The sequence below is a fragment of the Photinus pyralis genome, unplaced genomic scaffold (assembly GCF_008802855.1).
Source record: "Photinus pyralis isolate 1611_PpyrPB1 unplaced genomic scaffold, Ppyr1.3 Ppyr1.4_LG6, whole genome shotgun sequence".
Classification (NCBI taxonomy): Eukaryota; Metazoa; Arthropoda; class Insecta; order Coleoptera; family Lampyridae; genus Photinus; species Photinus pyralis.
The window spans coordinates 14,901,916-14,918,262 of record NW_022170663.1 but is presented as its reverse complement, the minus strand read 5'-3'; the positions used below and the strand labels follow the sequence as shown (position 1 = coordinate 14,918,262).

General features: G+C 37.3%; 1 protein-coding gene across 1 annotated transcript in view; it reads right to left on the bottom strand.

Moving 5' to 3' along the window:
* LOC116174498 overlaps nt 1–15,872 on the bottom strand; it is a 69,760-nt gene extending 53,888 nt beyond the window's left edge. Inside the window, exon 1 of the mRNA XM_031492432.1 lies at nt 14,959–15,872. Coding sequence (XP_031348292.1) covers nt 14,959–15,872 — 914 coding nt within the window. The remainder of the gene's footprint in view (nt 1–14,958) is intronic.
* Nucleotides 15,873–16,347: the final 475 nt, after the last annotated feature.

Genomic DNA, 16,347 nt, shown 5'->3' with positions numbered 1-16,347 from the left:
GGAATTTAAGTTTGGATTATCTCTTAATGTCTGATAACAAATTGTTAGAAAAATAATCGACCTCTATTTTTGTTGACCTTATAACGGGCGTTAATAGGATAGTCTTTGTTATCAACTGTGTATGATTGGTTGTTGTAATTTTTAATATCGGAAGAAGGGTTTCGCCTTGAATAGGACGTTAACAAGAAAAGCGTCGCTTTTTGCCACGTTCAGCGCCGAGTACGTTTCGTCGAAGTTGTATTCGCTTCTTGCGAGTTCGATCGTTGATTTACGGCCAGTTTATTATTTATTTGAAACTTCAGCCAGCATCGAAAGTTTTCAATTTGAGGTTGAAGATTGAAGAAGTTCCGTTTGTGAAACCGGAAAGCTAATTATTTTTCTACGCGTGTTCGTGCTTAGTACAACATGTTAGGTAATTGAGAATTGTAATTTTTGTGAACTGTGTACGGATACCTTTTGATTGGATATTTAACCACCACCACCACCAAGGTGGGGTGCTATCGCCACTTCTGTGGAACTTAACTGTAAGTAGCCTCCTTTTACACATCAATGATAACGGCTACTGTATGCTGGGGTACGCCGAGGATGTATCCATACTAATAACCGGCAAATTCGAGGATACTATCATGCAGTATAATGCAACCAGTGCTTAGAGTAATCGAAGAATAGTGTAGAGAACACTCCTTATCCATCAACCCGGCAAAAACGGAGATAGCTCTCTTTACAACAAAAAAAAGAAAGGTAGAGGGTTTTCGAGCTCCCCTGCTATTCCAAAAACACCTCCAATTTTCAGAGTAAGCGAAATATCTAGGCTTTCTGGCAATGTCGTCGTGAAATTGGCAGATGACTTTGGGGACCATCCCCGAAGGCTGTGTTGTGGCTATACATTGCGTGATTAGACCTATGTTCTGTTATGGAGCAATTGTCTGGAGGCCTAGAACCAGATTCTCTACAATTCATGCTGAAACCGACTGTGCAGCTCAGTGGTTGGGTGATGGGCTACATAACCTGTGATCGAGTGTTCGAACCTGGGCGAAGTAAGAATTTTTCATTTGTGGCAGAGATGAGAATTTCCTTAGTTCAGTTTCGAGCACTCCTGCAGTTTTACTAATTGATAAGGTAAATAATGGTGTAGTATAGAACAACTTAAGACCTTCTGCAGGAGCATTATGTGGATCACTCTGTAATTGGGCGAAAGACTGTTGAGGGCCCATAACAATAGGGACAATAAATAAATAAAAATAAATAAATAAAAAAGTGGCATCCCAACCAAAACACATTCATCTACCCCAAAGAACTGAACTTCCATATCACCCAACCACTAGGCAAAGTTCCTACTGAATTCCAATCAGAACTGGTAGGACTAACGCTCACTGCAAGAAAAGTTCTTATGCGTAAGATAAAGAGCGAAACGATCAGAATCTCCAGTGACAGCAGTTCCTTGGAAAAGAACAAAAAGTAGCCAACCTATTATTATTGGTTGTTGCACTAAATACTCTCCTATGTTCCTTTTAAAACCATTTTACCCTATACAAAAGAACAAATTAAAATAGTTTCAATTTACTACGAGAGTCATATAGCTTGAATTTATTTCGTATGACAAGTTTGACCATATACTTCCAGAGCTGAGACATGTTGGAAATGTTATACCTACTGTAAATGCAAACTAAATTTATTACCGCAATACGGAATAGGGCAGATAAGTGATCTATCACTGTAAATAATGCTATTTGCTACGATAGCACAATCTAACAAACACTGAGCAGGATATGCACATGTGACATAACTCACATCAAGTCGTTTCCCCCAATCCATCAACCGGCAGCGTTACATTGCAATCAGTTCAGCAATTTGGAGGCGCGGTGACAAGTTTGGAAAGTGAAAGAATATTTTCAAAATACGCGAGATAAAACCCCCAGATGTTTGTGGGAATTTAAACGTGTTACTTTAATCTTGAATACCAGTCGTTGTGTACGACGTCTAGCGTCTAGTGCAAGCGTCCCACGAGTTTGTGAAACTGTCATAAACCAACAACTTCTGTCCCGAAAGCGGTGATCAGAAACAATGAAATATGATTTTCAAGTAAAAGTTTAAACACGTCCAGCTCTGTCTACTTTAACGCGACAACCTTCAACATTGCTGGTGATTATTATTGCACCCCAATTATTTCCGAGGGATGAGACGGAAAACCGTAAGGTTCGTGACACGCGACGTCTATCAAAATAAATTAATTTTCTGCTCGTAAGTGGATTCGTTTAAGATTATTTGAGCGTGCGAAAACACCCTTGCTGTGTTCGCCCATAATGTTAAACATTCTGCAGTTGCAGAAGGGCATGCGCTATGCAATAATGAAACACCGGTCTTATTTTCAGGAAAGTAACACAATACCTCTTTGTCATCTTCGCTTTGTTGGGTAAACAATAAATGATACCTACTATCTATTATCTGGTATTATACACAATACTCCTCATATGCGGTTCACTGATATAGTTCCAAATTTGCGATGCGGGAACTGCACAGCAGATGCATATTGAATGTCATTCATTATTCTCTTTTCGTTACACTAAATCTTTAATTTTACAAGAGCTTTATTGGCGCCTTACTTGGCATGGCGCACAACGAACTCCGAAGCAAGCAAGTACTTCAGTAGCCCCAAGGGATACATAAAGTTTGACCAAGATGAGTTTCAAAATTCAGAAGCGGCAGTGTATTAGTAGTGACTGTTAGATACTTTCAGGACCAACCCACTTCGTTTGCTATAATTTCATGTAAAGCATTTTTCGTGGTATACAGAGAGCCTGCGGTAAATTGAGACGCTCCTCTTAATTGAGACGGTTTAGTAAAGCAGACGGTTCGTAAAATTTTATATCGGGATTATATTTACCGCTTCTCGTAAAGTTCAGTGGTTGCTGCAGCAGAAGATAACCTTAAAACGTAATTATAAACTTAGTCGCTCATGTGAGGACTAATTTTATATTGTATGACGTGGATGGAGGGTGGGTTTCCGAAATAATTGTCTTTGCTTTCGTATCAAGTTTGAAGTTTATTGCGTATTGCAATGAAGGTTGGTCCGAGACACAATCGTATATTGTCTACGTGAAAATGGATTGGTTTGCAATTTCGACAAATACGCTCCTTAATGCACCATTTGCGATGTAGGATTTTTCATTATTATAAGTTCAGCATCAAATAGGACTTCCTTGATCAGTTTAGTATATGGAATCCTTAAAGATAATTCTTTAAATTATGATAGGTTATGGTTATGATCTACCCCGCAAATCATGAGCTGTTTTTCTCTCTGTTTTACCTTCAGTGATGCCCAAGAGTTAACCGTATTTGTAAGATTACAGTTTATTCCATTACTACGGACCATCTGCGATTGACCCGAAATTCCAAGTAAAAATGGTCATTAGTGGCCACCGAATTTGAAAATTTTAATCTGGCCAATTAAGTGGTTCTAATTGAGCGTAGATAATTAATTGTCTTGTAGCAAACTTCGTCTGATTAGATTTGTACCTAGTGTCATTATAGGAGCGCACATAGATTTTAAGTTTTTAATTTTTGGACATTTATACTATAGTACTTACACCGGTCGGCTGGGAACTCCTAGTTTCATTTCTTCCTTAATGCGAACACATATTTCAAGGGGAACTAGTGGAGAATCTTGAAATCGTGGACTAGCTTTGATATCGCGGTGAAATATCTCCGAGGACGTTGGAACACGGATGGTAGCTTGCACTGCGAGATCTTTGAAAGCCGACACAGAAGCCAAGAGGTTTGACTGTGACTCAAATTGTCGCCCTTGGTCCGCTCTTGAGCGGAGTGCCGTATCGAGTTACCCAGCCGGAAAAGGAAATTTCCTGACCTGAGTTGATGGCAAATTTTCCGATGAGGGAAAGAACGTGGCGGCCTATTTTTTATGTTTGTGAGTTAATATACACTGTCGGGACCAATTGTGACAGTCGGGATGGAGGGGCAGACGTAGGGTAGGGTGGGGCAGGTTCGGACATGGGGCACCTCCGGACAATTCAAATTTACCACCTTAAAGTGCTATGACACTTGCCATATTGACAGTGCAATATGCTTAAACACTAGTAGTTCTGTGGTATGTAAATGTTTGGCGACTTCGATCACTCAGGACTTATTTATTTGAGAAAATTCAAAAATAGAGTTGTTGAATTTTTTGAGAAAGTATAAAAACGGATTCCGCTTTCCGGACTTGCAAGATATTTCGACTGTTTCCAGAGAAGATATAGTTTCGAAAATACCTAATCCCGAGGCAGCACCAGGCACTTCCAGGATGTGTTCGCTCTTCAAATTCCATGTCAATTTTGATGGTTATAACGTTCAATAAACTGTTTCTGATATATAACTTTTTATTTCTCTTAAAAATTAATAAGTTCTGAATTTTATTAGAGTTGACACTATGGGGCACATTCGGACAAATGCATCTTTTTGGAAAAAACTGTAACTGAACGAAAACCACTGCAGTTTTTCGCTTGAGATAATGCCAAAATGTTAGAAACAGACTAAGGTGTCCATGGCAGCTGAATAAGGTTCAAAATGTTATCTTATCTCTGAAATATTAATGTTTGAAAAAACTTGTCCGAACCTGCCCCACCCTACCCTAATTGGATGCGACGACCAGTTCTTGAATGGTTGAGACCATGCTGGAAATCAAAAATACGACGTCGAAATCGGAACCTCTTGTGTTGCAGAGATGGCGCGAGTTAGTCATCGTTCTTCTGCGCTTCGGCAGGGACTGGCGACAGCTATGCGCGATATGACGTTGGCGCCAACAGTGTTAGCACCGCTGATATGATGTACAGCATGCGATGTACTGTATCTGAGAACTATCCATCGTAGACGCTTGCGGTAAAAAAGTTATTACTAAAACGGCCATGAGCAAAACCTGGAAAATAATTTTAAGTTACTGAAATGACCGCTAGAGGGCGTAACTGCAATCTGAAATCTAAAAAAATGATGTTTCTGTGAATTCCGCTATATTAACCTAACACCAAAATGTCCGGTCTTTGAAGTCGAGGATAATCTGAACCATTTTTGTTTGACAATTTTTCATGTATCTCTAAAAATGAAGTAGTGGGGGGTAAACAAAAGTATCCGTAAAGAACACCCTGTATCTTCGAAACGGTTGATCCGATTTAAACAAACTCGGGTTAGTTCAAAAGAGCTATTCTTCAGCTACCAATATTATAATATTTGAAGTTTTGTTAGTTTCACATATCATCACTTGAGGGCTTTTTTCGACATTCCGACAGAAATGGTAAATTTTCTCAAAAAAATTAAATGCGTTAGTTCGATTTTTTTTTCATGAAAAGGTAGCTAAATGATGCCTAAACAAGCTCGCGAAAACAGTATCTCGATATCTTGAGATAGGGGCCACAAATTATATAATTAAAATAATTACGGAAAATCTTCTTTGGTCAAAATGTTAGGTTAGGAACAAGATATTGAGATGCAATTTTCGCGAGCTTGTTTAGGCATCATTTAGCTACTTTTTCATGAAAAAAAAATCAAACCAATGCATTTAATTTTTTTGAGAAAATTAACCATTTCTGTCGGAATGTCCAAGAAAACCCTCAAGCGGCCTTATGTGAAACTAACAAAACTTCAAATATTATAATATTTGTAGCCGAAGAATAACTCTTTTCAATTAACCCGAGTTTGTTAAAATCGGCTCAGCCGTTTCGAAGATACAGGGTATTCTTTACGGAAACCTTTGAATACCCCCACCACTTCATTTTTAGAGATACAGGAAAAATTGTCAAACAAAAAAGTTTCAGATTATCGTCGTCTTCAAAGACCGGACATTTTTTTGTTAGGTTAATATAGCGGAATTCACAGAAAAATCACTTTTTTAGATTACAGATTGCAGTTACGCCCCCTAGCGGCCATTCCAGAAACTTTTTCCAGGTTTTTCTCGTGGCCGTTTTAGTAATAACTTTTTTTACCGCAAGCCTCTACGATAGGCAGGTTCCCAGATACAGTACCTCGCATTCGTATGTGGCCACCTTGTACATCAGTGGTGAACTGTAAGATGAAACTCGGCTGATTTTGATGTTGCGGTGGCAACTTGTCTCGTTTTAGACTGAAAGCATAGGTAAGTGATTTGTAATCTGCGAATATTGTGCAAGCACGAACTTCTACGTCATGATGTCGAATGTGTTCCTCAGTGAGCAGCCCACTATAGTTGGTAGGGCAAATTGTTTGGTTCTCAGAGGACTTTAAGCACTTCTTATTTATCAGTTTTTTAAAAAAGAACGCGAGTGGTTGCCAACTAATTTCGACCCACCGCTACAGATGACGACGTATGCGTAAAATTGCTAGAGCCCGGAATACTCATTAGATGAGACAACAATGCGGCGTCACTGAGAACGGCCTTATAAACTTCTTCTAAGGTTCTCCAAGGGTTGAGGACTAAGAGGTTGCATCCCGTATATATTATAACCTACTATGATGCACACATTTTTGAGAGCATCAACTCTTAAGTTACGGTCAGTTTGGTTTGAGTGGCCGTTGAAAATGTATTGTGTAGTTTAAGTTTGAAGTTTTTTTTGTATTATTTAGAGCATGTTTTGCATTTCTTTAAAATTTTTTTGTTTTCTGTATACAACATTTTTTTAATTGACATGATTTAACCTCAATACTGTTACACGTGTATGAAAAATACCGTTAACTTTTATTGTTGGAAATCGATTTTCTCTTTTTGGTGTAAATGTTTGCTCAATTTATGGTTAGGATTTGATTAAATGGTCTTAATCCGAAGTTTAATTTATACTTTGAAGCATTCGTTTTTAAATTTGTGGAAATTATCGAATTGCTTGATGTGTGTATGGACATGTTTTAGGTAAACACTTTTCGCCGTGATGGGAAATACTGCAACCAAACTAGTTACATATCTAAGGCTGTGATTGACCTTGAATCTCCACTGTAGGCTTGAATACCCCGAACACGGGGCAAGTTACAAGTCCCCAAGGAAGGGACCCTGCTAACAAAAACTCTTTGGTTTAGAATCTATGTACGATATGATTTACGACTCACAAATTTCCACATATTTTGTTAACATTGAATTTGCCTACCAAAGTAATTTTCTATGTTGCTTCTAACAAAGGTGTTGTTTTTTACCTGCTTGCACCCCAACCATTTCTTTGTTTTTCAACTTGCTTTTGTTGCTGTTTTTTTTTGTAATCATGATCTGTGGCTGTTCACATTGACAACATTTTCACTCATTCGAGATTATTGACTATTAAAATAATTGATCAAAATGCAAAGATTTATTTAAAATCAAAATTATTATAGTGTTTTATTTTACTTTCCTTCTCTACGGTTCTTCAAATCATGGCGTAACCCAATAATAATAATGCCTATTACCGGAATTATCAAAGTAAAAATACACATAATATACAGTATATACATTTTGTACCAAATATAGATATTTTATTGCATAGAACTGCACATAGAAAAACAAATAAATTATATATTAGCAAACACCGCAAGGTAACCCCTTTTTGTCAATATTACAGCTAATATACGAGTATAAACAATGGAAACCTTCATCAAACGTATAACTCCATTGTTTTCTGCGGAAGCGTTTTGATATTAAAATTTTCTTTGACTAAATGTTGATCACCTTGTTACTAAAAATTAATTTAAATTGATATATTGACAGTGCAGTTCTATACATATATTACAGTATACCATTTGTAATATTTTTGAGACAAGTCCCCCTACATTGCAACGTCAATTATCGTTTATGTTCTATCCCTATCAAGTATTTTATTTCACAAGCTTATCAAGTCCAGAACAAGGATCACTTAGGGCCGATTCAACAATGCAGGTATATACCTAGAAAAAGCTATACCTGGAATAACCGTCGATGGTTGCGTTGGTTACCATTGCGTCAACCAATAGGATACATGTCGCTATGGCAGTTATTCCAAGAATATCTTATTCTACGAATACGTGTAATTGTAGAACCGGCCCTTAGTCTGCCGTGTTTCCACATTTTTGGTAAGTATCCTTTCTTCTCTTTTGAAGCTGACTAAAGGCTAAGTGGCGCCGGTTTACTTTTACTACATTTCCTTTTTTGCTAATTTTTGCTAGGGTACAAGAACCCCGATATTCACCCCGACTCACCTCTACTTTGCCTAAGCTTACCGGGTGCTTATCTCAAGATTATTTTGTTACTTTTGCCCAAAGTGAACGTAATAACTCCCTTTTATAATCTATGGAATGTAAATATCAAGCGCTCACCTTTAAGTTAAACAGTACGGTATAATGCATATCTGAACACGTTGAAAAGGCGAAATGGACAGATTAAGTCCCTTCTAAATCACGCTGTTACCTTCTATACTATAGAATCCCCAAAAAATGTGGAAGTCGGATTTTCTTTTATTAATTTCTCGGCTTCTGGTCATCATAAAGTTCGAAGTCCTAAAACCCATGCCAACTAAGCGCGCTTCATTTGATACCAGCAACAATCTAATCGGACGAGGTTTGATGCAACACTCACTCAAATGGCGGGGCTGAAACTTCCAAATTCGGTAGTCAAGTAAGGCCCATTATTAGTCGAATTTTTGGACCAAGCGACAGGTTACTTTATCAGATTTATTTACGGGTAAGCGAGCGAACTTGCCGGTTGCCTTCAAGAACTTGGTCAATGACATTCGTGTTACTGATAGGTATTCTAACGGGTTATGGACTTTCGTTTTGCTCAAAGAGCGTTTTATTTTTGGATCCCAATATGCACTTCTAAATTCTAATTATAAAAGCCAAATTGGTGGGTCTTATCGTTGCCTCAGCGCACCGCACTCCTATTATAATAATGTTGTTGTGGAGTTAATAGCGTACGAAATCGTAATTTTATTAATAATGCCATAATTTAAGCCGTTCCGTTTCGCCATAAATTTTATTTCAGTTTACCTAACCTAAATATTAATGCCCAACCAAGCACGCGTACCCACATAAACGTAACCTATTAAATTTGTCAATCCAATGGAGAGCTTCGCAGTTTGATCTAATTCTTGAGCAATTTAAGTTGAACTTCTACAGATCCGCACTTCGTAATAAGCAAGTGGAGTGAAAAATGTGCATTAGAGGCAGTAATATTTCATTGAAGCTTTATCGACGTCGTAATCTACTTACCCTTAATTCTAATTCTAAATGAATTTCGTATTTTAAAAACGTCCATAGTCGAAATCGAATCCGTGTCTTCGGTAATAAGTAAGTAAGGGGATTTGGGCCAGGACGGCAAGGGCGGATGAAGAGAAAAGGCGCACTAAGAGTATTATGGAAGACCTTAATGAGTGATTATTCGTAGAGATTAGTGTGAGATTGCAGCCTTGGGCGGTATAGGTTAAACTGGAATTTATATTGCACAACGGAGATACAAAGGAAAGCAATAGACGGAAAACTGTTTATCACAGTAAGAAGATAATGGGACAGTAAAAGCTTATCGTTAAAATAAAATAAGTCCAAAAATAATTTTGGAGCGTCGTGAATCAATGAGAATAGATTATACGGAATGACTCTTCCTCCTCTCATAATTCGTCCATTTATTTCATGAGGTTTTGAGCGGATACACCGGCATAATTTGGTAATTTTGCTGCTACTGAAACAGGTGTTATTTATTACGTATAATGCGATCATAAATTTGAAATGTGCGAGAAGTAAAACTATTTTATCTTTTTGGCAACAGTGGATGCGATGAAACATTGTACTATTCTTTATTTTTTATAACGTTCAATATTTCATTTTCAGTTTAGAAAACGTACATATTATAAATTAGGAATACAGCAGTCAAAATAATATTATTATTCTACTTCGGCTGGTTTTTTTTTCCTTCATCTTACGTCTTTTCTTTGTCCAATTACTCGCATCAAAATACTAAGCGGTTAGTTTAACACACGGAAAAATTTCGAATTGTGACCTGTGACACAGCAGAAGCTACACAAAGTTAACTTAATCGTTCTGAAGGGAACCTAAACGTAACGAATTACTCTAAATTGCAAAATTACAGGCTATTATTTCTACCACTGACATAATAATAAATGATTGTTGGTCCAGGTACTCTGTGGGGATTTCGTTCCTAGCCGAGGGAGATGTGTTAAAGCGTAACAATGCCTCAGTTTTTTTTATTAATTAATTATTCTTATGTAACACCTGTATTATTGAAAAATGGTCTCCTGGTACTTTGATCGTTTCAGGATTATTGACTAGTTAATAATTTAACTGCCGCCATATTTTAAATAAAGTTAAACGAGCCAGTAATTTTAAGTAGTTTACGTTAATATTACCTCATTTACCTCAACAGGACGTATTTCATTTTAATTGGTTCCTGGAGATAACATCGTCGTGCTCTCTTCACTGGCAACTCTTAAGCATTGTACATCCATTTAATTTCATACTAACTTGTGCGCGTACATCAGATTTAATGGATACCTATTTATTGTCGTAATTATTATATACGACCGGTAATTCCATAAGTTTTATAAATATTACTTAAAGGTGTCTTAAGCACATCGCTATCTGAGTTTGATATCTTGTCGGGTTCAAAGCAGTCAGATCAAACGAGAGATGATGGTTGTTTATTTTTGTTAGATCTAATATTCTCCTGTTTGCCTTCCACTTCTTTGTAGCTAACGGTTTTAAATTCGACAAGATTAGTAATTTTTCTACAATATCACGGTCCTCAAAGTGCTGAAAAATTAGTTTTGGCAACTACTTCCAAATTTTTAGTTTTAATGTGCTTTATGAAACCGTTTAAAATCATCTGCATCCATAACACAATGTATAACTGAATTTTTGGTGCAGGAAATAATGCTCAACTTTATAACAGCAGCTGACGGTTTACAATTAATTATCTAAAAACAAGGTTGTAAAAAAAGGCAAACTAAAAGCAATCGATGTACGTGGTTCTGTTAATTGAAATTGTAATCGGTGGTCAGAGTCTGGGTACGCTTCGTATACGATGAAACAATCGTTGGTAATGTAGGTATGCCACTCGCAGAATCTGAACTATTCCTCTACCCATAGATAAATAGTATTTTTCGTTAGATGTTTTGCGACCCGTACGCGTAGCTGAAATATGTTGGTAATTGCGTTCGTCGATCCTTCTAAATAATGTTTTTCTGTACAGCTGGTTAAATTATTTATTACGTTCACTAATTATACGAGATTGACCATCACGTGCTTGGACAACTGAAGAGGTATCGCCTCTCAACCCTGATTTATTTAGCTTAGACAAGTTGCAGGTAAATCCGAGAAGATATTCATAAAGTGAAGGCAACATCAAGTAAGCAGTATTAAGAGAACAAGAAATATAATTTATTATCTGGAACCTTTAGCGAGGGGTCTATATTTATCTGTGTATATTCTGTTGCGTACCCGTCCCGAGGACTGCGCAATTCAAGATTTAAATTCAAAACTTTCCCTCCCAAACTAATACTGAACCCCATGGCACATGATCGTCTAGAATTCTAGAGAAAGGAACATGTCGTGACGAAATATTAGTATTAAAGTAATTAATTCTCATTGGCGAATGCAATATGTAACAATCAACGACCTAACGTACGTCACTCGCCCGCAGATGAAGCACCCTGTAAATAAACAGTAACAATTTATGCAACAGAAAGGAAATGTTCTGCAAGAAATTCAATTATAAAGTAGGAATGTAGTATCGATGTTTCCAAATACAGCACCATCCACGAATCGCTATAATATTTATTACATCGTTTGATTCTGCATACTGGTATCGAATATCATCCCTAAGAGAACATACTATATCTAAATATAAATAAAAACACGTAACTCCGTCAGAAATTCATATTGCGTGTTGGTAGATAAAACCAGCACTAGGAACAAAGGGACACTGTAATTTGAAAAACAACATATTTACGTAGAAAAAATAATGGAATCTTGCATTTAATTCAAAGTAAGATCAGTCTAATTATAAAAGGGCAATTTGTATTTGTAATGTGGTATTAATGACAATACCCATGCTGTACGGGAATGCCGTTAATTTGGCAAATAATGTAACACGATCACATAATTACTAGATGGATGCAATAGACGGAAAGATAAAATAAGGAATACGTCAGCAGAGTAATTGCAATCGAAACAGCCACAGTAACTAGGTATTCGAAACGTAAAAATTACCACCGCCTTCAACAAAAGCACAAATAGCTCTGCCCAAATTTCCCCTTTAAGCAAATCTTAGACGAAAATTGTTAATATATACGCATTAACTTTCCTCGTCTAGCGTTATGTTTGACACTTTTATTGTAAATTATGGCCCATTTGAATGTAGGGCTGAGCACAAAAAACACGCGTTCCACGGAAACGAAACAAAACGCTAACTTGAATTCTTTCATGAAGGGCCAGGAACGGATTTGAGAATATTTAAATTGAATTTTAGCTGGCAAATTTGGTTCCATTACAATATTGTTGTGTAACTACGGCATTCGGACAATTTACTTGTCTTCGGCACCTATTGTTTGTATCCAAATTTTCCCGTTCGTTCGTTATTAATGGTACAGTGGGACAGCGTCACTTACCGGTAATTTTAGTTGTTTCATTCTCGGCGGTACCGCACTCACTCACTTGTTTCGGTATCTTCCCGTGACGCTTTTTGAGAAGGAGGGAAAAACGGAATTGAACGAACTTTAATTTACCTATTTCCAACATATACCCCCCACCCAAATTTAATTATTTGCTCAAATTAAGATTTAAATTAATTTCAAAATTTCACCAAAAAAATTATAAACAAATGTAAAACGATTGATTTGGTTTAGGTTCCAAAAATAATAACAAAAAAAAATAATTCTTAAATAGAAAAAAATTGTTCAATGCATTTCATTAATGAATTTTTTTTTAAGGCGGTGGTAAAAGTGCCACCTTATTCACAGGTCGCTGAATTTCACCCGTGGCAGTTCGTATATTTACAACTCTAGTAATACCGTCTTGTCCCTTAGTTAATCTGACAACCTTGCCAATTGGCCAATGAGCAGGTGGGGCATCAGGGTGATACCATAACACCAGATCTCCTAATTTGATTTCTGGAGAAGGTTGAGTCCATTTTGGTCTTTTTTGCAATGATTGAATATATTCATTGGACCAACGTTTCCAGAACGATTGTACTAATTGCTGACATAATTGCCACTGGCTTAAACGGTTTTGTGGAACATTCGTTATATCTACCTCTACTCGAGTTAGCAACGGTCCACCTACCAAAAAATGACCAGGAGTTAAGGGATCTAAATCTTCGTCTGGCGAAGAAGATTGATTACAAAATGGCCTTGAATTTAATATTGCTTCTATACGAGCTATGGTAGTCATAAATGGTTCCAAATGCAATCTCGCATTACCCACAATGCGCTTAAGGTGATACTTAAAGGATTTAACCCCCGCTTCCCAAAGACCACCCATATGTGGTGCATAAGGTGGGTTATGATTCCACGCAATGTTTCGAGATGATAGATAATGTGATATTTCTGGATTGGAATCATCAAAAAACTTTGTCAATTCTGAGATTTCTCTCGCCGCGCCTCTAAAATTAGATCCTTGATCGCATACAAATTACACGGTAATCCTCGTCTTGAAATAAACCTGTCTAATGCAGATAAGCAGGCTTCGGTAGTTAAAGAGGTGACCAATTCTAAGTGAATAGCTCTTGAAACCATGCAAATGAATAGTGCAACGTAACATTTTTGATATCTATCATTTCTTAGTTTTGAAATTTTTACTTCAAATGGTCCTGCGTAGTCGAGACCTGTATGAGAGAAACACCTGCCCGGTTCCAAACGATATGCAGGAAGATCTCCCATCGGAGGTTGGATGGGTTTTGAAGCAAATCTATAGCATACCAAACATCGAAAAATTCTTTTCCGAATTAATGTCCTTAAACTTGGTATCCAGTAATACCGTGCAATTAGCGAATGTACTAAACGTGGTCCACCGTGACCCGAGTAGATATGAAAATGATCACATATCAATATCGCCAATCTGCTTTCCTTTGGAATCAAGTAAGGATGTTTTTGTCGTGAAGGTAATTGCGAATGTCTCAAACGCCCCCCCACCATCAAGTACCCGTTCTCCGAGAGAAATGGTGAAAGGAATCTTATATTCTTCGAACACACTAACCCCCGTTTAATCAAACTGATCTCGTTAAATAAATACTTAGATTGTGTTATGCGTAATGCTAATAGTAAACCGTTTTGGTATTCTACAGATTTAAGAGGACCAGTTAAACAACAAGAATCAATTGTGGTGCGCTGTTTACCTATCCAATTTTTAACAAATCTAATTACATAACCAAAAATACGTTGTATTTTTAAAAGAGACGAATGCCTTTCTAAAACATTAATGAAACAGCTATAATCAATTTTCGTTGCTAGTAATGCTATCTCTATTTCTGGCAGGTCTTTTGTTTCGTCTAAATTTGAGGGAAGTTCGTATTCAAAATTCCATCGGTTTTCGTTTTCCAAAAGATAACTTGGGCCTTTCCACCACAGATCGCATGACACCAATTCACTCGGAGTAAGCCCCCTGCTAGCCGGGTCAGCAGGATTTACCTTCCCTGGTACATATTTCCAATGGGCTGTGGGAATATTTTCGTGAATTTGAACTACCCTATTAGAAATAAACGTTTTTAATTTATACGGAGGTGTTTTTATCCACCCTAACACCGTAGTGGAATCTACAAAGCAAGTGGGTTCCGTCATGTTTATAAATGACCTACACGCCTCTATGGTGGGAACTAATAATTTAGACAAGAGACACGCAGCTCCAAGTTCTAATCTCGGAATTGTCCAGGTTTTCAATGGAGCTACCTTAGTCTTAGCACACACCAAATTTATAAAGCAATTATTATTAATTTCCACACGTAAATATATTACCGCTGCCATCCCCATACTACTCGCATCTGAAAAACCCACTAACCTAGCACAAGATACTTCCGTTTTGTATATACATCTAGGTATGGTTATACTGTCTATCAAAGGTAATTGTGCTTTAACTAGCAACCACTTTTCTAAAATATCGGTTGGTAAAGGCTCATCCCACCCTATTTTTTGCAACCATAACGCCTGAACCAAACATTTAAGTAAAAACGTAAAGGGACTTAGATAACCATTAATATCATAAGTTCGTGCAACCCTTGACAATATGCCTCGTTTCGTTGCAGGCTCGTTAACCTCATGTACCTTATATTGAAATACATCGCTCGTTGTATCCCAGTAAATTCCTAACACCTTAACAGCAGATTGTATGATTCCCATAGGGAGTTCTACAGAGTCTTGTAGCGGTTGAGTGACATCTACGTCAGAAGATGCCCATTTTCCCAATTCAAAGCCTCCTGCCTTTAATAAACCTATAAGCTGCCGCTTAATTTCGAAGGCTTCGGATTTGTTAAAAGCTCCTGTTAAAATGTCATCAACAAATGTTTGCTGCGTCAAAGCTAACGTTGCTTTAGGATAATTTTTACCTTCATCGTAGGTAAGTTGTTTAATGGTACGATTTGCTAAAAATGGTGATGAGGTTGCTCCGAAAATAACTCTGGTATGCTCCCACTCCCTTATAGGTTCATTGGGACTAGATCGCCAAAACATATGGAAATATTTACGGTCTTCGGGGTGTACCAAAATGCATCTAAACATCTGACAAATATCGCAAGCCAAAGCTATCGGTCTAAGCCTAAATCTCGTTATAATTACTGATATGTCCTGTTGTAATTTGGGACCCGCTAATAAGTAATCATTTAAAGAATATCCTTGAGCGTCTCGTTCCGTAGGATTAAATACCACCCTGACCTTACTATTCTCCCCAGTTCGTTTCAAAATCCCATGATGAGTCATAATATAAGATGATGCCTTTGTTGTGGGAACTAAGTGACCCTGTGTAATATAACCGTTAATATTTTCAGAGTAAAGTCGAAAATACTCTGCATCTCTCTTGAAACGTGTTTCAAGTTTATGAAATCTATTCAAAGCACTTTCCCTGTTACTCGCTAATTGAGGTCCGTTCTTTTTAAATGGAAAACGCACAATATATTGACCCTTCTCGTTTCGTTTTGTGGACATTTGATACTGTGTTTCACAAAATTGATCATCTGGTGAGACTAACCTTGATAAAGGTACTTCTTCACACTCCCAAAACATTCTCAGAATTTCGTCAAGTGACGGTTCGTTATCTATCGTAACATGCGCTGCCAATTTTGTAATTGTAGAGTTTTGATGTACGTTTCCCGCTATTACCCACCCCAGTAAAGTCGAATAAGCGCTGGGTGTGCCCTTAATAATGGAAGGCTGTGCAGGCGTTAAATCTAAAACT